This window comes from Lithobates pipiens, unplaced genomic scaffold (assembly GCF_037356315.1).
Source record: "Lithobates pipiens isolate NorthernLeopardFrog02 unplaced genomic scaffold, aLitPip1_a1.2 Scaffold_62, whole genome shotgun sequence".
NCBI lineage: Eukaryota > Metazoa > Chordata > Amphibia > Anura > Ranidae > Lithobates > Lithobates pipiens.
The window spans coordinates 1,018,217-1,044,254 of NW_027507884.1; the positions used below are offsets into that span (position 1 = coordinate 1,018,217).

The following is a 26,038-nucleotide window of genomic DNA, read 5'->3' on the forward strand; positions in this document are numbered from 1 at the left end:
TGGCTAGAACGACCTTTCGTAACCCATGCTGATTACTACTAATGATGCTTTTTTTCTTCATTACATTTTTGGATATAGTCCCTTCATCATCCCCTCCAATTATTTACCCACTATTAATGTTAAGCTGACTGGCCTGTAGTTTTTCAGGGATTTATCTCTGCTCCTTTTTTGAATATTGATACCACATTGGCTTTTCTCCAATCATCTGGTACATATCCTGTCATTATGCTGTCTGCAAGGATTAGGAACAATGGTCTGGCTATAACCTGACTGAGTTTTCCAAGAACTCTTGGGTGTAAGCCATCTGGTCCTGGTGATTTATTTGTATTAAGTTTATCTAGTTTTTCCTCCACTCTGACCTCTGTTAGCCACAAGGGTACGTCCTCTAATGTTTTCGCTAACGGTATGGTCGCAGTCAGTATACCCCTTCCTTTTCATGTGTAAAAATCGATGAGACAAAGGTGTTTTAGTACAGTTGCCTTCTCTGTGTCATCTGTAAGCAATGTGCTCTGATCTTGCCTTAATAATTGTAAATGTTATGTATCTAAAAAAAAAATTATTTGGATTTTTTTTCCTCTCCTCCCACTATGTTTCTCTTGTAATCTTTTGTAGCTGCCCTGATTGTGTTTTTACACTTCTTATTGCATTCCTTGTAGTGTTGAAATGCTGACGATGACACATCCCCTTTTTTTTATGTTTTTTAAAGGCCGCATTTTTCTCTTTAATGAGGATTTTCACATTACGGTTTAGCCTTCGCTCTTCTATATTTTAAAACAATAAAAAACAGGTAGTTATCTGCGCTACTGAAAAAGGTACCAATATTGGAAGAGGAAAGCAGCCAGCACTATTTGTTGATGAGCAAATATTAAAAAAATAAAGTCCACATGTGGCACTAATAAAAGGCAACAGTCTTTGAAGTATTAAAAGAGGAAAAGATGACAATCCCTTCACCAGTTTTCAATGTGTATAGGTAAGCACCCCACACCACATGAGAATCAAATCTGCTTACCAGATATCGGCAAGTGATGAGCATTGATTAATAACTTCCCAAGGGATCGATCACACCTGAACTCGTCAATCACCCGTAAGTAGATGGTTAAAGTACACTGCAAATCTTGCATCCCTTCAATTGTCCGAGGCAGCAACAAAGCAGTAAACTTCCAGCAATCAGTGGGCATCTCTCACCTAATCAAGGGGATAACGTCACCAAATGGAAATAAAGTAGCATATAGTGAAGCCCGTCTCGCTTGTGAAAGGATTTGTTGTAGCAACTTGCATGCACAGTCAATAAGAATGATCATGATAAAACAAAACAGCCACGGCATTCAGCGTGTTTGTGTCTCATAGGCAGCCTGACATGTTTTATCCGAGTGGATATCATCAGGGGGCAAGAGCCACAGGGACCTTTCTTGGCGCTGGGAGGATCAGAGGATTTGTTGAGTATATCTTAGCTCTCCAATCCGCTAGGCAAAAACAAGTGGTTAACCTGTGCAGTGTGGTCGGAGTTCAGCTTTAGAGCTGCATTTTTTTATAAAACAAATACTCTGCCATAGAAATTTTAATGTGATGGAACAATGAATTCCATCGATGGCTGCATGAGCTACAGAAGACTGAGGAGCTACTGGAGCTCAAATTTCTGAAAAAGTTAATGTCAGTTCCGAGGTCTCAGAACACACAGAGCATCAGTGTTTGTTTGTTTATGGGGTCACATAGCCGCTGACCCGTGTCCACAGACAAAAGTGCCTACAATGAGCACGTGGGCACCAGAACTGGACCACGGAGCAATGGAAGAGGGCGGCCTTGATTAATGCATTCAAGAATGGTTTAAGGAGCACCTACTCCTGGTTTGTACCTACCTAAAACAAGAGCATGACCGATGTCCTAAACTTCTATGCAGTTGGCATTAAAAGGACCAGTGTATAGCATATGCATTGGGCTTTGCTAAGCACAGTGCCAATGCAAAGATAGGGCTTTGTTCCCAATGGTGTCAGTTACCACCATTGTATTACGGTGGTAAGCACTTTCACTTGCCGAGCCTCAATTTTACATTGCGGAACTGCGCCACAACTGCGAGCCAAGTGTTTTAGCTCACCGCTGCAGTGCAGCACTTCTGATTTCAATGGGGGGGTTTGACATGTGGTATGGTGAGTAAAAAAGGGACTAGAGGCAAGGCATCGCAGTTACAGCATGTGTAGAGTCTTATTGGGCTGTAAAGTCAGAATTTAGCTGAACAGCCAGGGCAGGGGAAAACCACAGCTCTGATCACTTGTGTGAAAGAGCTGTAACAAATAGGCAAACCTAGGCAAACACTAACATGATGCCAGGATTGACACGTGGCCACGGTTTCCTCCCAGAGCACCGTAACCTGAATAGGCTCGGCACCCTCCTAGAAAGGGTGGGCCTGCGAGTCCCTGGAATTCAGAGAGGTTTAAGCCCAAGGGCTTTCCCTGCTCCTGCTGTGGAAAGCGGAGAGCACTGTCCTTTAAAAGCCTCCCCCTGCATGGGTTGGAGCTCACTGGTGTAACCCCCCCCGGCAATGCAGGTCGGTTGGCGGCCATCATCTCTGTCCCTAATCAAATGGGGGAGATCGGTGTTGCCCACATCAGTTGCAGAAACTATTTCCTAACCAGCAGCACCACAGTCACCCTCCCCCCAACCTCATGCTCTGAATGGGACTTCCCAGAATAAGTAGCTGGGCCTACCAAAAACCTGAGACTTTCATGCGAGCAGCTCCTCCTGACTCTGGTAAACGGTAACCAAGGTAAAATGTTGAATGTTCATATTTTGACTTGGTCCGTGTAATTGGAGCGGAGGCCTGAATGAAGTGATGCAATTAATTTTTTTTTTTTTTTTAAGCGGTCAAAAAATCTTTTGGGCTACACACATAACAAACCTCTTGGCATACATTCCCAGTGCGTCCGTGTCTAGTTTCCATTTACATATCAAACACAGGTGAACAGAGCCAAGGTTTTCACCAGACACAGTGTATGGATGGAGTATAATTCCATATTTACTACGTACCTGTTTCTTTAACTACATTTTTCAAAAAATAATAGTGAGAAAAAAAACTATCTTTAGAAGTTGGTGAGTTGGCTAGTTTTGGTGGGATCTAGAACCGGTCTATAGGTAGTCCTGGAACTCTGCAGGTATTTCTTGGCCAACTGACCTCCGAAAGGAAAAACTTTTGCCCAGATTGAAATTTTGAGAATGGGGTTTAACCTGACACCAGGGTTCCTGTCACGTACCTTACAGCGGAGTCAGACTGTTGAGGGTGGCCTCTTGCACGGTTCCGGTCTCCACACCCCTGGAGGTGGGAACAGGGAGTGTGAAGACAGTGAAAGGGTGCAGGTGCCTGCAGATTGGAGTTGAAGGCCTGAAGATGCTGGGTTCTCACGGAGGAAGAGGTGTAGGTCGATCACCGGAGGAATACAGCGGAAGCCAAGCAGGTGTAAAGGTAACACTGCACGTCTGGAACAAGCAAGGTCGACAACTGGCTGGCAACAAGGTACAGGAACGAAAGGCAGGTGCATAGTCAAGGACGAGCAAGGGTCTGGTAACGTGCTGGCAGTGAGGTACAAAATCAGGAAGCAAGCCGAAGTAGTAAGTCCAAGCCGAGGTCAGTAATATTCCAGGAAATGGTAAACAAGGAGTATCCAAAAGAATAGGCGAACGCGCCGGGTGATCAGAAACAAGGTCACAGGAACAAACAACGATCAGTTGTCTCAGGAATAGCTGAAGGCGATCCAGCACTGGTATCAGGCCAGGGTCCTGTTTATATAGGGTGAGATGTGCCAGGATTGGTGGAAGTGGCTGTGCGTGCGTGAGTACATACATATGTTCGGTTGGCGCGAGTGCGTCCACGTGTTCGGATTGGCGTGCGTGCGTCCGTTCGTTCCGGAACTCGTACTCCTCTGACGGGGACACCGCGCATGGTGCCTAGAACGAAAGTGAACCGCTGCTACACGGGGACGGACATTCACATGGTGAGTTCCCTGACAGCTCCTTCATGGAGTATATGATCACAAATATTTCGAAACCAAAGGGGGTTTGTTTGGATGATGCTTTTTTTTTTGGGCTGCAGGTGTATGCTTTTAGCACGATAACTTGACCTGCCATAAAACATTTCTAAGGTGAAAATGTGCTGAGCTGTGTAGGGCTCGCAAGTTTGTGTTGATCTTTACACCATTGGGGTCATGTGGAGCTCCTTGGATCCTGGCCTGAAGTTGTATTTGACTTTTGCCAGTGTTTAGATGAAACCCTTTCCCCTTCTGATACCAGAAGTTCAGTGATCTGGTACTTGACATTTGAAGTGAAAACAGGAAAAGAAAAAATGACGCAAGACCGCGTGGCTGAGTAATGGCCCTAGGGAGAAAACTGTGGGAGCGTGAACAATTGCAAAAAATTTATGTAAGGATGAATAGTCCGTATGGATTAACGATCTTCATACACTTGTAGCAGCACCGCAGAACAGACTGAAGCTCTCAGCAAAGAGTGTAGCTCTCTATAAAGAGTTTTATCATAAAAAAAAAAGACAATTAATAACTCAAAGGTAGCAAAATTTGCCACCTGTCATAAGCGCATCCCAGTGCAGATCACGCCATTCCAGGAAACAGCCTCACCTCCGCTGGCCAGGTGGAAGAAACCAGGAAGCGGGCTCAGAACCAGGAAGCGGGCTCAGAACCAGGAAGCCAGGGATCTCAGCAGAGTGCTGTCACTGGTTCGAATCCCAACCATGACACTACCTGCCTGGAGTTTGCATGTTCTCCCTGTGCTTGCATGGGTTTCCTCCGGGTATTTCCGGTTTCCTCCCACACTCCAAAGACATGCAGGTAGGTTAATTGGCTTCTGTCCAAAAATTGGCCCTAGTATATGAATGGGGACCTTGGATTGTGGGCTCCTTGGGGGTAGGGATGGATGTGAGTGTGCAAGGGATAGGGACAATTGTAGACACTCTCTCAGGTTGAACTGGATGGACTGGTGTCTTTATTCAACCTTACTAATTATGTAACTATGCAGGCTGAACCGAAAGTGATGTCAGATGTTTCTGGAGGGCAAAAGGGGCATGGCTTCATGTTTCGAGCAACCAGTGCTCCTTTCTCAAGTCTTGACTTCAGGCAGAAGTCAAGCTTCCACACGCATCTTGGGCATAGGATTCCTGTGACCTCAACTGGTTCACAAAGATAGACACATGCATTTGCAGCCACAACAAAGTGTTCTACCCCTGTCTTTCATCATTTAAGCACCAGAACTCCTACTGCCCACATAAGTTCTACTACTTCATTTGAATGACAGACTAGGGCTTTGTATCAAGAGGAGCTTTCTCAATTTGGATAGAAGTTGAGCCCCATGTACAAGTGGTCCAGGATCTCAGGGCTGTCCATAGGGAAAAAGGATCAATTTGAAGACTAACGAGAACTTTCAGGCACTGAAGAGTCTCTGTGCTTGAACTCTGTTGCCATAAAACCATTTAAAGTGCAGGTCAAGTTTGCTTTGAGACCGTACAAAATGTGCAGAGGAGAGTAACCCATTGTAGCAATTCTTAGTCTTCTAAGCCCTTGTACACATGGTCGGAGATTCCGACAACCAAATCCGTCGGATTTTGTCCGAAATTGTTGCATACACACGGTCGGACGAAGTTGTCGGAAATTCCAATCGTTCAGAATGTGATGACGTTATTTCGTTACGACGGGACTACGTTCAGGCTAGTAGCCAATAGCTTTGATGTAGGAATTTGATCTGAGCATTTGTGGCACTTTGTCCGATTGGAATTCTCTACACATGATCGGAGTATGTCCGATCGGAGCATTTTGTCGGAAAATACTTCCGGCAAGTTGGAATATTTGGTCCGACGGATATTCCGACAGAAACAGTCCGATGCATACCACACACAGTCGGAATATCCGACAAAACGCTCCGATCGGACACATTCCGTCGGAATCTCCGATCGTGTGTACAAAGGCTAAGAGAATGTTGTGGTGTTTTTTTGTTTTTTTGTTTTTTTATTAATCAAAGATGACTGCAGTTGCTCCATTATTTTATACGTGTAGTGCTACCCCCACAAGAGCCTCTGTCTACAGATTCTTTACCTAATCCGTACAATCAGCCATGCACATAGCAGCATCTCATCCACACAGGCTCCATGAAAAGTCCAGAGGTGTTGTGTTTTTTTTTTTTTTTTTTTTTCAAAGTTTATTGCTCATTAACTATTTTTATAAGGACAGTAGGGTATGAGATGCTCCAAAAAGCTTGGTGCACAAATTAGAGTACTTTTCTACCTCTGAGCAGCAGCAATATTGTATCCTTCCCAGCTGGAGAGGTTTTGGGGGAATTGGGCTGAGATGGTCTAGCCTCTGACAGTTGCAGAGCACTGCACACAGTGAGGTTTGGCTCTACTCGCAGATCCTGGTAATGATCAGTCCAGAGATACAATCTCCAGCAGAGTAGGCAAGCCATCCTCTTCTCCTTTTGCTCAAGCTCCTAGCTCCATCCCCACAGTGAGGGAAAAGAACAGACTCTACAGAGTTCCAGCCTATGTAACGGTAACCCAACCACCATTTGGGTACACCTCCCCAGGTATTGGCTAGGCCCTACTAAATATTAAGGCAATGAATTTTGAAAACTCACACCCTAAGCTCCAGAAGCTTCTTCCAGATACCGGGGGAAGTAATCAAAGTCCCAGCCTATGAAACCCCAAACAGACTGTATTAAACAATTCCTGTTTCTGTGCCTACAGATGGAGCTAGCACTAGATATACCTACCAGCCGAATTGTGAGGGCGCTGCATACGCCTCAAGGTCTACAACTTAGGTGATACTCCCAGCCAGACCTGGAGGTAGTTACCAAATTTCTTCAACTTCAGGGCCGAGCAACAGTGGCTCTAGGGTAGTTAAGCCATGGCATTCTTCCATATTGAATGGGTGCCAGAAAAAAAGCCATCCTAACCTACTTCTTTGAGCTAACAAACCTGTATTAGAACAAAATCCTATGAACAAGCATAGCCTTCATAATGCCAAGACCCAGACAGGGTATTAACCTTTTTCCAGTCTATCTTTTTCTCATGAACGTCCTTCCTTTGACTAGCCAAGTGGTAACCGTAGATTTAGTTCATACCGTATATATTTTGAGACGTGGGTTCTTTCTGTGAAAAGATATTTTACTTTTAATAATGTCATGTTTAAGGGTAGACCCCATCCTATGTTGTCACCAAAGCGAAGGAAGCAAGTCTGGACTTGCACTTTAATAACCCATTCCTGACGTGTGGAATGTCCTACTCAATGGATCATGACTTAGTCTGAGCTTCCACTAATTACAATTCACCATGTTATATTCTTAGAACGTAAGTACGACCTTAAGCAGTCTGAATTATTGATCGGAGTTTACTGTCATAAACTACACAGCATGAGTATTGGATTAAAGTTGGCCTAGTAACCTTCATCAGCCAAGCTTGTACATCCACCATCGAAAGCTGCTCAATGTCAAGTCTTAAGGCCTAGGGCAGCCTTTCTCAACCTTTTTCAACATGGAGGAACCCTTAAAATAACTTCTCAGTCTCAGGGAACCCCTGCTAAAAATGACTATATCTACAACTCATACATTAGTGTGATGTAGACAAACGACACACAAGAGCAGCACTCTCAACAAATATTTGTGACAAATCTGAAGTGGAGTCTTTCTGCTGGGTGCACAGGCTTGAAGGATCTCCATCCGCTGCAACAAGTATTCAGAAGAAAGGGTAGCAAGCAGCTCCAGAATCCAGTAAAATTGGTCTTTATTGCTCTATATAGGTGGCTAAAAAATGGCACCCTACATTGGTGGTCATTGGGAAGATGTATCTCCTTACAGATAGCTTTAAAGTACCATGGTGTCAGTGGGAATATCTGAGAGGCAGAAATTGCCCATTGCTCAAGGAACGCATAGCAACCTCTGGAGGAAACCTAGGGTTCCAGAGAACCCAGATTGAGAAACCCTGGTCTAGGGTAATGTTTCGCAATGTTACTACAGTATATTATGTACCTGGGACTTGAAACATATGCCATGCCCCCAGACAATAGGCTTAATCATCTGGGTATGCTGGTCAGTTGCCTGGGGGAGCCACTTGCTTGGGAGGGCCCCACCTGCCCAGCGACCCCAGCCAAGCATCATTCACAGCCCTCAGAGTGTGGGCTGCCTGGGGGCGGAGGTTTAAAGCACCGCTGGGAGCCTGGAATAAGGGAATGGAGAGGAGAGCCACTGCCGCCTGGCTAATTTGAGCACAAGGAACATAACGGCTTTAATTTCAATAGCTGTGTGTTCTCTGCCATGCACCCTCATATACACCCCCTCCCCCTTGTCCGGGCACTTTGATAGACAGATCACCCGTCCCAGGATTGGATGGGTGATCTGTCTATCAAAGGGCCCGGACAAGGGGGAGAGGCTGTATATGGCGGCATGTGGCGGGGAACACATGGCTGTTGAAATTAAAGCTGTTATGTTCCCCGCACTCTGATCAACCAGGCGGCGGTGGCTCTCCTCTCCCTTCCCCCTACATAGGTAGGATGCATTGGGGACGCATAACTGCATTGGGGACACAGATAAAGTTATCTATTTTTATAATGTAATTCTGCATAAAACATTTAAGTGTCACTACATGAGATAATTTATGAGGACGTTTTTAGGGGTGGGATTAGGGCAACTGGTGGCGAGTAACCCTTGAGGCCTGGCTAGTAGCACAGGACTTGAAATTTTGAGCCCTGATCATTCAGATGTCACAAAGTTCGCTGCCGCATTGTGCCAGTGCACAATGGCATTGCCAGGGTGGGGCCTGAGGGGTCCACGACCCCCCAATTTTTATGTGCCCCCCCCCCCCAGGTTAAGTACTGTCTGTATAACCAAAACAATGGCCAGCGCCGCGGCTGTCCAAACTTCCCCCCGCTGAATCACAACTCGCTATTGACTGTCAGTTGACATTATGTGAGACGGCCACCGTTGTTGCTTATGGGAGTTGTAGTCCATGGCAGCGGCTGCGTGCTCAAGCTCCCTGATCCCGGGGGGTGAAGTCAGTCACTCTGAGGAGAGCAGCGCAGCCAGCCTACCGCGTGCTACAATTCTGAACGCCACCGCGGTTGGATATTTTGCTTGCCTCTATCACAGGAAACGGTAGGTGAATCAAGAAACAGAGGAGTTACGGCTGCGTGCTCAAGCTCCCTGCTCCTGGTGGGTGGAGTCAGTCACTCTGAGGAGAGCAGCGCAGCCAGCCTACCGCTGCATCTCATCGCCGCCGTGGTTGGTTATTTTGCCTGCTTCTATCACAGGAAACGGTAGGTGAATCAAGAAATAAAGGAGGAGTTTTACTGGCAAATAGTGTGGCAGTTGCAAGAGTGGGTAAATTACAAAAAAAAAACCCTGATACTTGACGTTTCTCTTCTTCTGTCCAGTATTCCAGCCTCCAGGATCCCTGAATATTAGTGCTCTTTTCTCCTGCAAACAACTTCCTGATCACAGCAGCCTACTTCTCCATCCCAATCCCCACTATTGGTTTGTTACTTTGATAGGATGCTCCATACATTTTTGCAATCTGACTGTACTGTTTTTATACAGTTTTAGATCAAAACTATGTAATTATGAGGGCCTACGTAAACGAACCAATCAATTTGTGTCAAACATGCCCTATATAGATCTATAGTTGTTAGTAGGTCTAAAGTAGATTGTGCTCAGATTATGATTTGTATGGTTATTCTGATCCTGGGACACTTTTTTATTTATTTATTTATTTATTTTTTTCTTATTTCACAGGTCCTAGGGTAATGTGTGTGTGTGTGTGTGTGTGTGTGTGTTTTAATTGCCTTTGCCAGCTCCTTGTTTAAACAGTTTTTTTTTTTTTTTTTGGAAGTACCAATAAATATAGCCTTATTGTTAATTTTCATTTTTATTCTCATGCGTGATTGTGTAGACAGGGCCCCAGTGCACTGTACTGCCCGGGGGCCTATAATGCTCTTAAGATGACACTGCATGTAACAATACACTTGTGCACACTATGGAGAAAAAAATTGATAAAACAAGTTGGAAGTCCATGCAAACAAAATGTCCATTGGAGGCTGTGAAGACCAGAGGGTTGGGTGAGAATCTACTCTCTTGCCCTTGCAATATCACTATAGATGAGACCTTTTGCCATGAACAGCCCCATGTTTACTCTTCAGAGCAAATATTTGGGGGTCTGTTTTTTTCAAATTGAGGAAAAGCTTCATCAATGTGTGGGGTTTTTTTTTTTTTTTTTTTTTTTTTTTATTCTCTATCTGCTAAGAGTTCAGTTTTATCCTGTAAGCATTGACCCTGAGTTTTGGAGGATCTTCCCCCTGTTTGTAGCTACTGACTTTAATAAAAGGACACTTGCCTGTCCAGCAGAGACTATGAACGGTCACCAGTAAACCTATTAAAATATGTAGGAATGCTTTTGCATGTCAAGTATGCATTATGAGTTTAGGTCACCTGTGCTGCTATTAAATTTTCTGAATATACGCAGCCAGACTTGCCTTCCAGTGCCTAATGCCCCCAGAACCTGTAGCCTGCTTTAATTTTTGAGTGTTGGGCACGTAAGCTTGTTGAAAGGGAGAATTATTCTTATGGGTGACCTTCAGGATTCAGCCTAGCAATACGGTGAATTCAAAATTAAGCCTGGCTTCAGAGTAGAAGGCAGCATGCGATCTCCTTATTCTGTACCTAAAGACTGTGGATTATGGCAGTTGCTCTGTAAACTCCAAGACGTCATGGTAGTAGACCATTGTGATTGTGTAAAGGCAATTTGACACCGCAACCAAAACTAACCAAGGAACAATTCTATTGTGGAATCAAATGAAACCACAAACCAGCAATATGTATAGAATTAGCATTTAAAAAAAAAGTGGTTGTGTGTGTGTATATATGTATGTATGTATGTGTGTGTGTGTGTGTGTGTATATATATATATATATATATATATATATATATATATATATATATATATATATATATATATATATATATATATATATATATATATATATATACACACACTGCAATTTTCTTTTTCCTGCAACTAACCACTCAATTTCCCCATCAGTACAATTGGTGCTGATGGGGGGAATCCCTCCCATGAAATCATTATGTTCTATAGCCGCTGCAATAATCGCATGAAAAATCCGACATGCTGTTCCCAAGTTGATCTGTCAATCAACTTGAGTACAATCGGCCTGCCCATACATGATTCGAATCTTGGCCGATCCCTGCTAAACCAGCCGAGATTCGAACCGTCTATGGCCAGCTTTATAGTTGTTAAGACAAAAAAGCTGTTGACTACAGGCACTTGGCTAGCAGAGATCCAATCTACTTGCCTAACAGCTATGGTGAAAATTCGAGCCTGTGTTTGTTGATGTGAAATAAGAGAACAGAGCGTTCCCAGACTAGATTCATTTAAAATAACCAAACACGCAAGTTCTGATTTTTACAATAACACTACAGCCTGGTTGTGCAATAGCCTTTGAATTTACCAACAAGTGTGTAGTATCTGAATATCCATTCATTTTTTTTTTTTTTTTTTTATACAATCATGTAGGTCTTTATGCTCTACACCAGCCTTTCTCAACCATTTCAACATGGAGAAACCATTGAAATAACTTTATAGCCCCAGGGAACTCCCACTAAAATTATTATTAGATCTACAACTCCTGATACATTGGTGTGATGGTCAGTTAGAAGAATGCTCCTTACATTTGTTGTTGGGAATAATTACCCCCTTACCGATAGCTTAAAAGCTCAGTGGTGTCAATGGGAACGTATCAGAAGCAGAAATTTCTCATGGAATCCCTAACGACCTCTGGAGGAACCCTATGGTTCCATGGAATCCTGGCTAACAAACCCTGCTCTACGCAGATGTTTTTTTAATCTAAAAGCAATGGTACAATCAGATTGTAATGTGTTTGGCTAGCTTTATTAGATTTACCGAAATTTTGAAATGTAAGAGCTCATCTGAAAATCCCTTTGATTTGTATTGGGTTAGGCAGGCCTTCACTCCATGTAATTGTTGGTAGACCCAAAGAACATTGTTTAAACTGTAACCTGTATCAACCAGCTATGGGCATACTCATGTGTGGACAATCCAATCTGTCCAAACCCATCCCTGCTGGGCGTAACAAATTTGGGGTTCTTTCAACTTGGCCAGTTGGGACATCCAGGGAGAATCCTTTTTTATTTATTTATTTATTTTTTTGGGTTCCGCACGTCATAAAGTAAAACAAAGGTCTCCAGGTCTGTGGTATTGCAACATTTTATACATCATTTTACTAATCGTCCACAAAGCAAGTTTGAAACCACAACAAAACTTGTTCATCTGGCAAAAGATTTTGGATCCCTTCAGCACGTTAGGCAGCCAAAGTCTTGTATGTTGGGATACATTTATTTATTGGTCATGTTTTGCTTGCAAACACATAAGGAACGATGACTGCCCAGGGGCAGAGAACAAAATTTGTGCCATGCTTGATCTTTTGCCAACCTGTTTCGTCTTTCAGGAACAGTATTCTGCTTCAGCTCTGGGTTCTATGCCTCCTGGCTGTCTGGGTGACTTTCTCAGAAACGGAGGAATCTGCTTATTACGACACAGCATTTCTGCTCCTCTTGCTTCGTTTGCTCAACTTGTGTCAATGTTTAAACACCGAAATTTAATTCATTGACTGAGACCTACACGTACAGTATTGCGGTACCATGCCTGAGTATACCATGATTGTGTGTACTTGTCAAGACATACAATATTTCATCCACATCAAAGGTCCTCTTAGCTAAAGGTCTATGCTTTAACAGTGGTATGAATTTGCGGTCAAATTAAGCCTCTAAGGAAATGTGGCCATTTACTAATATGACCTACAAAAGCAAGACTTTAGTCTACTCTAGGCAAAAAATAAAAATAAAATAGAGATCAGTTCCAGACAAAATTTTCGTTTTTCGTTTGTCTGGATGACAGACTTTTTCAAAAATGTAAAAGGAGGTCTGCTAATCATCTGTAAGAGGGGCTTTGCAGGTGGCTAGTTTTGATCCCCTGTGCCATCTTTTGGCTTGCCCCTTGCTGTAGGCCTCTTCATGACATCCCCGGCCATAGACCTTTTGGCTCCTTCAAAAGAATGTCAACACTATATAATATATATATATATATATATATATATATATATATATATATATATATATATATATATATATATATATATATATATATATATATATATATATATATATATATATATATAAAAAAAATATAAATTTCACTGCGCTTTAATAGTGGTGTTCAGGGAATGGCAAGATGGTCCCATCACAAGGACATACAATCCAGAGTCGCTTGGCATACTCGGTCAATTGCATTAAATGGACAGTCCGCAGTAGTCTCAAGTGAAAGCACATGCAGCACCTCACACCCATCTCCCTGTAGTCTCACCTTTTTCCCAGGGTCATAAGTACTCACAGGGCTGTGCTCTCTGAAGACACCCCCTAGCTGGATACACCTCTCCAAGAAACCCTCCAGGGAGGAAGCTTCATCTCCAGCCTAAATGCCTTTTCCAATCTGACCTAGCCCCAACCTTCATAAGGGACAGAATGATTACAGCTAGCTCCTTCTGCATACAGGTCCACTACACCTGGCCTCATGTCCCACCAGTGCCCATGTGTGTATATTGCATGCTCACTGGTGTGGAGTGTGTGGTTCTTATGCCCCCCAGAGTGTGTTTTCCTCCCTAACTAGCTTATATATGGGGTGCTGACTCACCCCTGGCATCACTGTGGGAGAGCTCTACTCAAAAAAGGGGCCTTTTGTCACTACCTGCTGTACCAGACACTATTCTGGTACAGAGTTTCCAAGTGGCAAAGTGACTAACTGCACCTGCCTACATCTCGGTATTTGCATCTAATGCCTCTTTTATTATTTACCATATATTATTTAAGTATTTTCCATTTTTTTCCTAGATGTCGCTTTTATTCTTTAACAAAAGCCAGTTTGCATCTTAAGGGTTCTGAGGATGTAGGTGTATCTTCTATCTTTTAAAGGTCTCTGGGACCACAAACCTTCATGAAGTGAATACCTTGTTTGGCATGTCTAAAGCAGTAGAATGACTTGAAAACTTTAGATGTTGTGCATGCCAGTGGCCACAATAATAGAACTGGTGGGGGCACAAGAGAAGTACCAAAAAGAAAGGACGACTCAACATGTATGCTATTACCCCCGAGTTAATTTGACTTCAGATGATGTGCAGTTGACCTGTAATTCTGCCTGATGTCTAAACATGTCTCTTCTTGAGTTCTTTGGACCTTGTCTAACTTTTCGTCTTTTCTATTTCAGTGTGTAATTGTGGCAATGAGATTGCCTGCACCAGTACCGGGGAATGTTGCCACAGTGAATGTCTGGGAGGATGTAGTAAGACTGGAGACAGCCGGGCCTGTGTGGCGTGTCGAAATTTTTTCTTCAAAGACCAGTGCTTGCCTTCATGTCCGGCCAAAACATACGAGTACGAGGGCTGGCGTTGCATCACATCAGAGTACTGTGCCAGTCTGCGGAAAGTCTCCGAGAACCCACGGGAGTCTTCCAAGTTTGTCATTTATGAGAATCGCTGTCTTTCAGAGTGTCCACCAGGATACACCAGGAATGAGAGCAGGTTGGTATATGATCTAGATAGAAGGAAGGAAAATGGACACACTCTTCTCTGTCTTATTAGACGCATTTTCTTGTCTTGCTTTTAAGAGCCACTCTTAACTTGGAGTCAAATGTTGGCCTTGTTCACAAAGAATTTAGAAGCATAAATGCGTTCAGAACCATTGTTATGTTGTGTGGATTCATGCACCCCTTTACGCTATAATGGACCTGAAACTTATGGGACCTAATGTATAAAATCTGTAACTGAAGAGTAATCACTAATTCTCTACCAGCAACCAATCCATTTTACCTTTCCTGCTGCTAGAATACGTTGGAGAGCGTAAAGATGGCACTGGTTGTTAGGGATTGAACCATTCCTAAATCAAAAGATTAGCTGGGTTAATTCTTCATAATTAAAAAACTGAAAAAAAAAAAAAACTATTTTAGATGGACTAAGCTTTAAAGAAGTACAACGTTACAAAGAGAGATAACAGTACAGTAGAACCCATTCAATTTCAAATGTGTCCATAAATAACGGTGTGGTTCTCTTGCAGCATTGTGTGCCACAAATGTGAAGGCCTCTGTCCAAAGATTTGCAAAGTAGGGATTAAAGCCATAGATTCCATTCAGACGGCAAAAGAACTGACTGGCTGCACGCACATTGAAGGAAGCCTGATCTTCAACATCCGCAGAGGAAGTGAGTGTCCTGTATTATATGTGAAAGTTGGTCAAAGAAAATGGTCAAAAAAACCTATAAAAACCGAAATGACAAAAACAAAACCAGTTTTGGAGATCATGTTGATCCTAAAATCTGATCTTTTTTGTTTGTTGTACCAAGGGCGAGATTGCCGGATGTGTACACGTTTTTTAACTGTATGCTTTCAAAGTTGATTAAACTAAAGAAGGCAAACTAATTTTACTAGGAATGCTCTGCTTATGACCAAAACGTAGACCTTATGACTATATGAATGATCGAACCTTAGAGATGTCGTGGGTTCTTTGTAAAATGACTGGACCACCTTGCAAAGTAGATGTCCTTAAAGTGTCACTTGTTGGCTTCTTTTTTGTAAGCCGTAAATAATCATCAAAATTAAGACGCACGTGCTTGAAATATATCGCTCTGTGTGTAACGCATCTATATAAAATATCACTTTTTGAATGAAATCGCTGAAATAAATTAACTTTTTGATATTCTAATTTTATGAGATGCACCTGTATAATCCATTTAATGGATTATATTTTTATTGAGCTTTTTTTTGCCTTCCTCTGGATCAACTGTGGGTATAGGATTGTATTTTTTTTTCCCCATTTTATTGGTTGCACTGGATGGACTTGTGTCTTTTTTTATTTTTATTTTTTTTACCAGACTAACTATCCAACTATATTGGAGGCATATACAAAGTCTCTTTGGTACATTTTGGTCGTCTTTTTGGATTTTTTAAAGAGGAAGTAAACCCTAATGGGTTTACTTCCTCTTTGTTTCCCTGCAAAGGTAAAGCATAGTGGGCTACTATGCATCGAATAGTAGCCCATTATGTGTCACTTACCTGACACAGGAGCCAGCGAAGTCACCGCTGTCCCTTCTTCCGCGGAGCATCCATTTTCTTTCCGGGTATTGTGGCTCCGGCTCTGTGATTGACGGGAGCCACGATGATGTCACTCCCGCACATGCGCACGGGAGCTGCCACTAACGGCATATCGCTGTTAGCAGTGGCATGCTCAGTGCGCCTGTGCGCCGCTGTCTACGGCACATGCATGGGCATGGCGTGACTTTTAGCAAATATCTCCTAAACCGTGTAGGTTTAGGAGATATTTCTTGGACCTACAGGTAAGCCTTAATCTAGGCTTACCTGTAGGCCAAAGTGGTCTGTAAGGGTTTATAACCACATTAATATCTTGGAGTACACCTGGACTTTTTTAAAAATTTTTATTTTTTTTGCCTACAAGCTCTAGTTTATTCGCACCGTGCCAAATAAAGCACAGACAAAAGCAGTTTCACATTTTGTGTGTATGTGCATGCATAATTTAACATTTCTAATATTCAACATATCATTTTATTACAGATAACCTAGCTTTAGAGCTTCAAAGAAGTTTGGGTCTAATTGACACAATAACTGGCTTCTTGAAAATCAAGCACTCCTTTGCTCTGGTCTCGCTCTCATTTTTTAAAAACTTAAAACTCATCAGAGGCGACTCCATGGTAGATGGGTAAGAAAAAACAAAAATTATCTTCTCCGACTTTTTTTTTTCTTTTTTTTCTTTTGGCAGACCTACCAGCTTTCTCAACCCAGGTCATGCTTTCCAACCCTTCAGTTAGCATGCAACTTTGACCTTGCTGCTCTAACCACTTCTAGTATGCCTAGTTACACATGAACATCAGTCCCTATTCAGTTGAAGCATCACTCCCCTTTTTTCTGTTTTCAATTTTGTGAAATCCAATTCACAATTTATTTTTATTTTTTTGTAGTGTTCCCAAGTCCTTTAGTTTTCTAGTTGTGGAGGCAAAAAACTTGAAGTGTATATGCCTTGCAAATGTAACGGACCTATTTAAGCCATTTTATATTACCCAACAGAGATTGCTATTAGTTTTGAAGAAAGATTGAACGAAAGGACATTATTCTGGCAGATAAGTCCTTTCACTAGTATAACAAGTATATATTGTGAAAAAAACGAAAGTTGTGCAGAGGAAAAACCCATTGTACAAAATAACAGGGGTGAAAAAAGAACTAGGCGTAATTTACACGATATGTAGACACAATGGTCCAAAACAACTAAAGGCCACAAGATGATCGGCACATACAATATTTGGAGGTAGCATCAATCAGCAAGGTGTGATCATGCAAATGCATAAATAATAGCATTGGAATGACCTATGAGTGAAATAGGAAATACAAACCATCATAAAGGCGGTGATGCCTATGTATAGCAGGTGAGAGATTCCATGTATGGAACCAGCTAGGTATAATTAAAGGAGGTATCTCCAAGGAAACCTTGGCCCAGTTTCATAAATTGAAGAAAACTATTCTATGCAAGTATTGGAATGTTGCAACTAGCAGTCCTAAATTTTGCTATTGGCTTTTTATACCCTTTCATAATTTTATTTTATGAAAGGGTACAATTGATATCTGCTATCCAAGATTGCAGTGTAGGACGGAGGACTTGCATCCAGTTGCATGCTATACCTTACTTACCTTGCAGTAAATGGGGTTTCCTATAAGAACATAGTCATTTATATGTTAGAGTTGGGAAAGAGCCCCAGTAGGCATTGTTTGGGGGTGTAGGGTCAGTGGAGAACCCATCTGGTCATGCAGGAACCACCTTACCTGAAGACAGAAACCTTGGATTTTGTGACGGGTCCATAGGAGATGGTAAATAAGTGTCTAGCGCTTGTAAACACATTAGACCTTGCAGGCTATACATGGGTCGATATTTTGGAGATAACGGGCAGGGGTCAATAATTTGGGGAGAAGGGGCGGGAGGTTAGCTTAAGCTCTGTGCAGAATGTATAGCTGTGTAAGGTGGACTGAGAACTTGGAACAGATATACAGTTTTCTAAAATGGCGTCCCAATCTTGTCAATAGGGTTGATTTTTCGAAAACTCGATCTGGTCCAGCTGTGCTTGCCAGCAGTCGGCTTCTAAATTTAGCTTGTTCCCTTAAACTTTGACAACGAACCCTGGAAGCTGATTGGTTTCGATGCAGAGCTGCACCAGATTTCGCACACTCCAGTTTTAGTAAATCGAACCCAATATCTCCATTGTTTAATTCCAGCCTTTCACAGTTGTTCCCTTTCTCACTCAGGAATTATACTCTGTATATTTTGGACAACCAGAATCTTCAGCAGCTCTGGGATCCCAACCACGAGCACCTCTCCATCCCTGTTGGGAAGCTGTACTTTGCTTTCAACCCCAAGCTTTGCCTGTCAGAAATTTATAATACGGAGGCTCTAACAGGAACAAAAGGGAGACAGAACAAGGCAGATATCAATCCACGCACCAATGGAGATCGGGCTTCCTGTGAGTCATATCCCACCATCCTACCCTCCTTTTACTGCAATATGTGTTTAAAAGCAGGTGATTTGTGCTTTTATTCGTGAAAATTTGCTTTGAACCACAACCAGTGTTGTCCTTAAAGGAAACGTTTCCTTCAAGGAAAAACAAGAATTAAGGCTCCACCATTTGTACCACCATTTATTTTTTTTTGTCTTGAAAGAACATGGCTCCCTAGGTGTGGCTTCTGGGTGTTTATGGATGCCTTTTCTTCCAACACTGGCACTGTGGTTCCTTTCTCCAACGTCTAAGTCACTACTGGTTTATGATGTTTGTACAGAATCTATTTAGGATTTATATTGCTTTTGAAATAATAGACTTTTAAAGTCTATTTAAACCTAATCAGTACAGTCTCATAGAAGCTTTAGAATGTAGTATAATCAAATACTAACTAAGCCTAAACCTACTCCCACCCCCATTCTAAACCGATTCTCACTACCCTATATAGAAAATAAATCTACTTGCCTAGGCTGAGGGTGATCCAGACCAGTCACATGATCTCTCCAGTGGCCGACTTAATTCAAGAGCGATCGCAGACAACAGCTGCAGAACCTGGGTGCTAACGTCACCCATAGGCTTACTATGGGGCATTAGTTGTTGGCTGTCCCTCCTATACACTGAAAACCATTTGGACCCGATCATGTGACCAGACTGGAGCGCCCTCAGAATAGGCAAGTATACAGATCTTTCTTTTCACAGGGTAGATTAAATAGGCTTAGAATGGGGGTGGGAGTAGGCTTAGGCTTGGTTAGCATTTGCCTGGAATTTCACTTTAATAATTTATTGTGATTTTTCTAAAGCCAGAAATTGAAATCTGCAGCTTTTTATTAAAATAGTACTTGGAGATGAAGGCGATTTTGTTCGAGCACTTCCTGTTAAAAGGTGACAATCTGTCCCTTGGGTCTCAACTGCACCTCTCGCATTGTCACCCTGTCATACAGGATTCTGATGTGACTGTCCAACACATACTATACAGCCATGGTCAACCACCTGCAAGACCTTCCCCTAAGGCAGTGGAGGCTAGTGCTCAAAATTTTTTGGTTAAAAAAAAAAATCAATTGCAGCCACTGTGCCCATCAAATGCTGCCACTGTCCCTCCCGGGACACCCCGTTCATACCCCCCCCCCCCGATGGATGGATCGCGGGACACCCTGGCCTGCTCAAACACCCCCCCCCCCCCCCCCCGAAGATGGATCACGGGACACTCCGTGCAGGAGTACTGGCGCTTACCTTGGTAAGTTGTCCTCTTCTTCAGCATTTCATCTTTACAGCGTCCTCCAATCTGTCCCACTTCCGCCAAAGCGCTGAGTATCCAATAGGGACTCCTGGCGCTTTGACCAATCAGGAAACTGGTCACACTGACCTGCCTCCAGATTGGTGGGGAGGCAATGTGGTGTTACAATAGCAAATATTCATTTGCTATCGTCACACAATTGGGTGGGATCAGGGCGCCCTGAGCCCACCCTTTTTTGAAGTCTATTGGAGCCTCTGGCTCTAATTGGGTGCTTAAAAAAAAATACACCCCCTTCTGCCCCTGCCATAGGAGTCCATGCGTCCCAAAAGGGGCCGGACTCATGGATAGGGAGGCAGCAGCAGGGATGGGAGGGGGCAGCGCCCATGTGTCCACAACGCACAGGCCACCACTGCCCTAAGGCACAATGTTCTCTTCCTTCTGTAAATTGATCTCTCCATCCCCCTATGTAATGGAGATGAACAATGGCAGACATGTTTGTAGTCCAGCCTGGATGGCAACCATGACTCCCTTCATGGATACAGGGGTTGATTTACTAAAACGAAGTGCAAAACCTGGTGCAGCTGTGCAGTCCATTGGCTTCTAATATCAGGTTGTTCAATTAAGCTATGACAAAAAAAACCTGGAAGCTGGTTTCTATGCAGAAATGCTATTTTATGGTTGCCCATTAAAGCGGAGCTCCACCCTAAAGTGGAGCTTCCACTCATTGGAACCCTTCCCCCCTCCGGCGCCACAATTGGCACCTTTTATGGGGGGAGGGGGGTGCAGGTACCTGTACAGTACAGGTATCTGCACCCACTTCCGGCATAGATATCTGCAGAAGCTATGCCCCTTTCCGAAGGTCCCCCGCTGTCTGCTGGGAAACACACGGATCCCAGAGACAGCGGGGGCCATCCTTATTGCGCAGCGCGACTCACGCATGCGCAGTAGGGAACTGGGAAATTAAGCCGCAAGGCTCCACTTCCTGATTCCCATACCCAAGATGGCGGCGGCAGCACCCGAGAGACTATCGTGAGATCGGCTTCGGGTGCCGACATCGCGGGCGCACTGGGCGGGTAAGTGTCATTATTTTAAAAGTCAGCAGCTGCAGTATTTGTAGCTGCTGGCTTTTAAAAAAAAAAAAAAAAAAAAAAACGGCGGACTCCCGCTTTAAAACGCAATGAAAAAAAAGACAACTAATGCAGCCACCACATCTAAAGACTTGTAAGCTGCAATATGTTACAATTTTGGATTTTGGGTTTAGATAACACTTTAACCTGTAGGTGGAGCACAAACCCCCAGCTTTCGCAACCTTTGAATTTAATCGTCTTCAGCTGTTTTAAAGAATTTCCTTAAAAACCATTATCAACCAGATCGTTTTAATCCTAGGCAAGACTCATGCACTGAAGTTTGTCGCCAACGCAACAGAATTCGACCGCATCTTCCTAAAATGGGAAAGCTACAGGACGACGGAACCTCGTGACTTGCTAAGCTTCATTGTTCACTACAAAGAATCGTAAGTCTTGAAAAATGTTAACTTAGAGCCGACTTTCTTTGCCTTGGTGTCAGAAACCATGAATCGGACTAAGACAGAAGTGCATTAAATCACACTTGTTTAATAATAATAATAATAATTATGGATGAGCCCCCCAGTTTGGTTCGCACCAGAACATGGTGAACAGGCAAAAAATTCGGAAGAACACACAAACCCTGTTAAAGTCTGAGACACAAACATGAAAAATCAAGTGCTAATTTTAAAGGCTTATATGCAAGTTATTTGCATGTGTTTGGGGACCCGAGTCCTGCCCCAGGGGACATGTGTCAATGCAATTTTTTTTTTTAAAATGCCCGTTTTTTCGGGAGCAGTGATTTATTTTTATTTTATTTTTTTATGCTTAAAGTGAAACAATAAAAATGAAATATTGCTTTAAATATCGTGCCTGGGGGGTGTCTATTGTATGCCTGTAAAGTGGCACATTTTTCCCGTCCCTGCACAAAATGACATTTCTAAAGAAAAATTTTTTTCATGTAAAACTGATCGCAGCTGTAATGAATTGTCAGGTCTCAGCAATATAGATAAAACTCAAAAAGAGCATGGGTCCCGTCTCTTCCCAACCCCCCCCCTCCCCCCCCCAGTCCATTACCAGGCCCTTTGTGTCGGGTACGAATATTATGGGAACCCCCAATCAAAATGAAATTGTGTGGGGATCTCCTTAAAATCCATACCAGGACCTTCAGGTCTGATATGGAACTTTAAGGAGAACCCTGCACCAAAAAAAAAATTAAAAAAATGGCATAGGGGTTACACCCAAAATACAAACCAGACCCGTTGGGTATGGAATTTAAGGGGAACCTTGCGCCAAAAAAAAAAAAACAATGGTGTAGGGGCCACTCCAAAATCAATACCAAACCCTTGTCTGAGTGCGCAACCTGTCAGGCCGCAGGAAAAGAGGAGGGACAAGAGAGCACCCACCCTCCTGAACCGTACCAGGCCACATGCCCTCAACATGGGGAGGGTGCTTTGGAGTAGCCCCCAAAGCACCTTGTCCCCATGTTGATGGGGACAAGGGCCTCATCCCAACAACCCTTGCCCAGGCCGCAACCGTTCCGCCTCCATGGGAGGCTTCCGTCAAATGATGCTTCTCCTGGGTGGCAGTTCTTATATAGCTGAGGGCGGGGCCACCCGGTGATTTAAACCGGTGACCCTGCCCCCCTGTGCAGCCATGGGGAAGTTTTAGTAGAAGTTTGAGTGTTGGTTCGTGCTTTTTTGGTTCGTGCTTTTTTGGTTCGTGCTTTTTTGGTTCGTGCTTTTTTGGTTCGTGCTTTTTTGGTTCGTGCTTTTTTGGTTCGTGCTTTTTTGGTTCGTGCTTTTTTGGTTCGTGCTTTTTTGGTTCGTGCTTTTTTGGTTCGTGCTTTTTTGGTTCGTGCTTTTTTGGTTCGTGCTTTTTTGGTTCGTGCTTTTTTGGTTCGTGCTTTTTTGGTTCGTGCTTTTTTGGTTCGTGCTTTTTCGGTTCGTGCTTTTTTGGTTCGTGCTTTTTCGGTGTTTGATTTTTCGGTGTTTGATTTTTCGGTTTCTGATTTTCAGTTCGTGATTTTTAGTTCGTTTATGAAAGGCCGTTCGTCAACCAGACATGTTGTGGAATCAGAGGAGATAACCTGTTGTTTATTATTGGCCTTGGAGCTATTGCTTTGACCCAAGTCCAGTCCAGGAACAGGAGGAGGTGTTCTTGGACCAAAAATTGGTTGCTTTATTAATCGTGACCAATTATGTCATATGCCTTTGCTACGGTAGCTCCAGGAAAATAATCCGGATGATTTTCGGAATTATCAACGGATGACGGACCCCTGCTTTCACCAACTCTTGGCATTGCTGACCCCCTATATTAAGAAGCAGGACACATGCATGAGGCTTTTATTTTTATGTTTTTGGTTGAATAATGATTTAATTTGGTATATTTTTGGATGCTTAGAATGCACTTTTTGGTTAAGTTCTTTTGACAGATAGCATGTCTAATTTATTTGTTTTCTTTTTTTAATGCACTATAAAAAAAAATTGTGTAGAATAATACTTGGCTATGTGTTTTTACTTCAAATGACAGTTTGGGAGTAGGCAGTTACATTTAAGAAAATACAATGTAAAATTAACAAGGGACACTAACATAGTTGTATCTTTGATCTTAAAAACTACAGGATAATGGTGTTGTGGTAACTTGGCCAAAAAAATAAAAAAAATATTCTTTATATCAAAAAAAAAAAGCCTTTGAAAATTAGTTTGCAATAACTCCATCAGTTTCACCAGCAAAGGAGCTTCATTATTATCCCACTAATCACTTGAGGTCAGCGCTATAGCCGAATGACGGCCACAGAGCGGACCTGAATTTCTGGGAGGCCGTCATAGGACGTCCTCCCCTTTTTGCGCTCCCTGCATGCCCACTGATCACGAGACTCGGGTGATCACCGATCCAAGCAAGGGACCGATCCCGGCCCCTTACCACGTGATCAGCTGTTAGCCAATGGCAGCTGATAACGTGTGTAAACAAAAGCTCGGTAATCGGCTTGAGGAGAAAAAAAGCAGATCCCTGGCTTATGCTCCAGGGACATCGGTCCCGAAAAGGAAGGAGGCACATCTGCAAGTGCCATCTGCCATTGCCCATGAGTGCCACCTATCAATGCTCACCAGTGGTGCCAATGAGTGCCTCATCAGTGCCACCTAGCAGTGCTGCCATTCAGTTTAACCTACCAGTCCCCCCCATTGGTGCCCACCAGTGCGCGCCCCCCCATTGGTGCCCACCAGTGCGCCCCCCCCCCATTGGTGCCCACCAGTGCGCCCCCCCCCCATTGGTGCCCACCAGTGCGCCCCCCCCCATTGGTGCCCACCAGTGCGCCCCCCCCCATTGGTGCCCACCAGTGCGCCCCCCCCCATTGGTGCCCACCAGTGCGCCCCCCCCCATTGGTGCCCACCAGTGCGCCCCCCCCCATTGGTGCCCACCAGTGCGCCCCCCCCCCATTGGTGCCCACCAGTGCGCCCCCCCCCCCATTGGTGCCCACCAGTGCGCCCCCCCCCCATTGGTGCCCACCAGTGCGCCCCCCCCCCATTGGTGCCCACCAGTGCGCCCCCCCCCCATTGGTGCCCACCAGTGCGCCCCCCCCCCATTGGTGCCCACCAGTGCGCCCCCCCCATTGGTGCCCACCAGTGCGCCCCCCCCCATCGGTGCCCACCAGCATATATCAATGAAGGAGAAAAATTACCTATTTGCAAAATTTTATAACAAAATATTAAAAAAAAACACCAAAAGAAAGCTCTATTTCTGGGGAAAAAAAATTCTAAAAATTTAATTTGGGTACAGTGTTGTATGACCGCGCACTTGTCATTCAAAGTGCATCATTGCTGAAAGCTGAAAATTGGTCTGTGCCCAGTAAGCAAGTGGTTAAAGAAGAAGAAAATGTGCGCTGCATTTGGAGATTTCATAATTTGCATGTCACGAATGTTAATTCTCCATTACGAGCGCTAGTTTACAAGACCCGACTGCTTGCGGCTCGTTCTTGCTTCCGAGCATGCGTGTTTGTACTTTGGACTTTTGTCCGACGGACTTGTGTACACACGCTCGGAAAATCCGACAACAGACATTTGGCCGCGTAAAATTTTAAAACCTGCCATCCAACATTTGACATTTGAAAATCTGACAACAATTGTCCGATGGAGACTGACTGTCATCACACATTTCTCGTCGGAAAATCCGATCAGGTGTACGTGGATTTAGGTGACGGGAGTGGAACCCGGTGTGATCTTCTGCTGCTGTAGCCCTTCTACTTAAAGGTTGCATGTGGTGTGCGTTCAGAGATGGTATCCTGCATACCTTGGTTGTAACAATTGGTTATTTGAGTTATTGTTTCCTTTCTATCATCTTGAATCAGTCTGCCCATTCTCTGACATTAATGAGGCATTTTTGTCCACACAAGTGCCGCTCGCTGGATATTTTCTCTTTTTTGGACCATTCTCTGTAAACCTGAGATTGGTGTCGCATTTTATCTCCTGTGTAATGGATTACAGCTAGTCCCGTCAATTTCGTAGCATTCAATGCCCAAGAAAACGTATCCACTGCTTTTTTTGGTTTTAGTCCCTTTCAGAACATAACGGAACACCTGGGCCAAGATGCCTGTGGAGCCAACAGCTGGAACGTGGTAGATGTGGAACTGCCTTTAAATGATCTAGAACCAAGTGTCACACTGATGAACCTGAAACCATGGACCCAGTATGCCATTTATGTCCGGGCTATCTCTCTCACCACTGCAGAAGAAGGGAGGAATTTCGGAGCACAGAGTGACGTGATTTACATTCGAACAAAGCCGGCAGGTAACTGACTCTTAAAGAACATACCGGAACATAAGCCCTACCCTGAATATTAAGCCCTAGTAAAGTCCTTGTAAAAATATATAATCGATTTTATCAAAAGATTATATAATGTCCAGTGTCTCTCCTTTTTTGTAACTTTGTTGAAAATACCTTATTTGCAGCGCCGCTGGGCGCTCCCGTGACCCGTTGGAGATCTTCTCTTCTCCTCCTGGGTGACGTCAGCAGCCCCTCTCTCTGCAGTGCTTGGAGCGGGGCTGACGTCAACGGGTATCTTGGCCCTTCCCT

The 26,038-nt window shown here is 43.7% G+C and overlaps 1 protein-coding gene across 1 annotated transcript in view; it reads left to right on the forward strand.

Moving 5' to 3' along the window:
* The window catches only part of LOC143958858 (insulin receptor-related protein-like), a 100,752-nt gene that overhangs the window by 42,604 nt on the left and 32,110 nt on the right, over window positions 1–26,038 (forward strand). Inside the window, exons 3-8 of the mRNA XM_077467838.1 lie at window positions 14,330–14,642; window positions 15,175–15,317; window positions 16,684–16,828; window positions 18,421–18,635; window positions 21,289–21,415; window positions 25,518–25,753. Coding sequence (XP_077323964.1) covers window positions 14,330–14,642; window positions 15,175–15,317; window positions 16,684–16,828; window positions 18,421–18,635; window positions 21,289–21,415; window positions 25,518–25,753 — 1,179 coding nt within the window. The remainder of the gene's footprint in view (window positions 1–14,329; window positions 14,643–15,174; window positions 15,318–16,683; window positions 16,829–18,420; window positions 18,636–21,288; window positions 21,416–25,517; window positions 25,754–26,038) is intronic.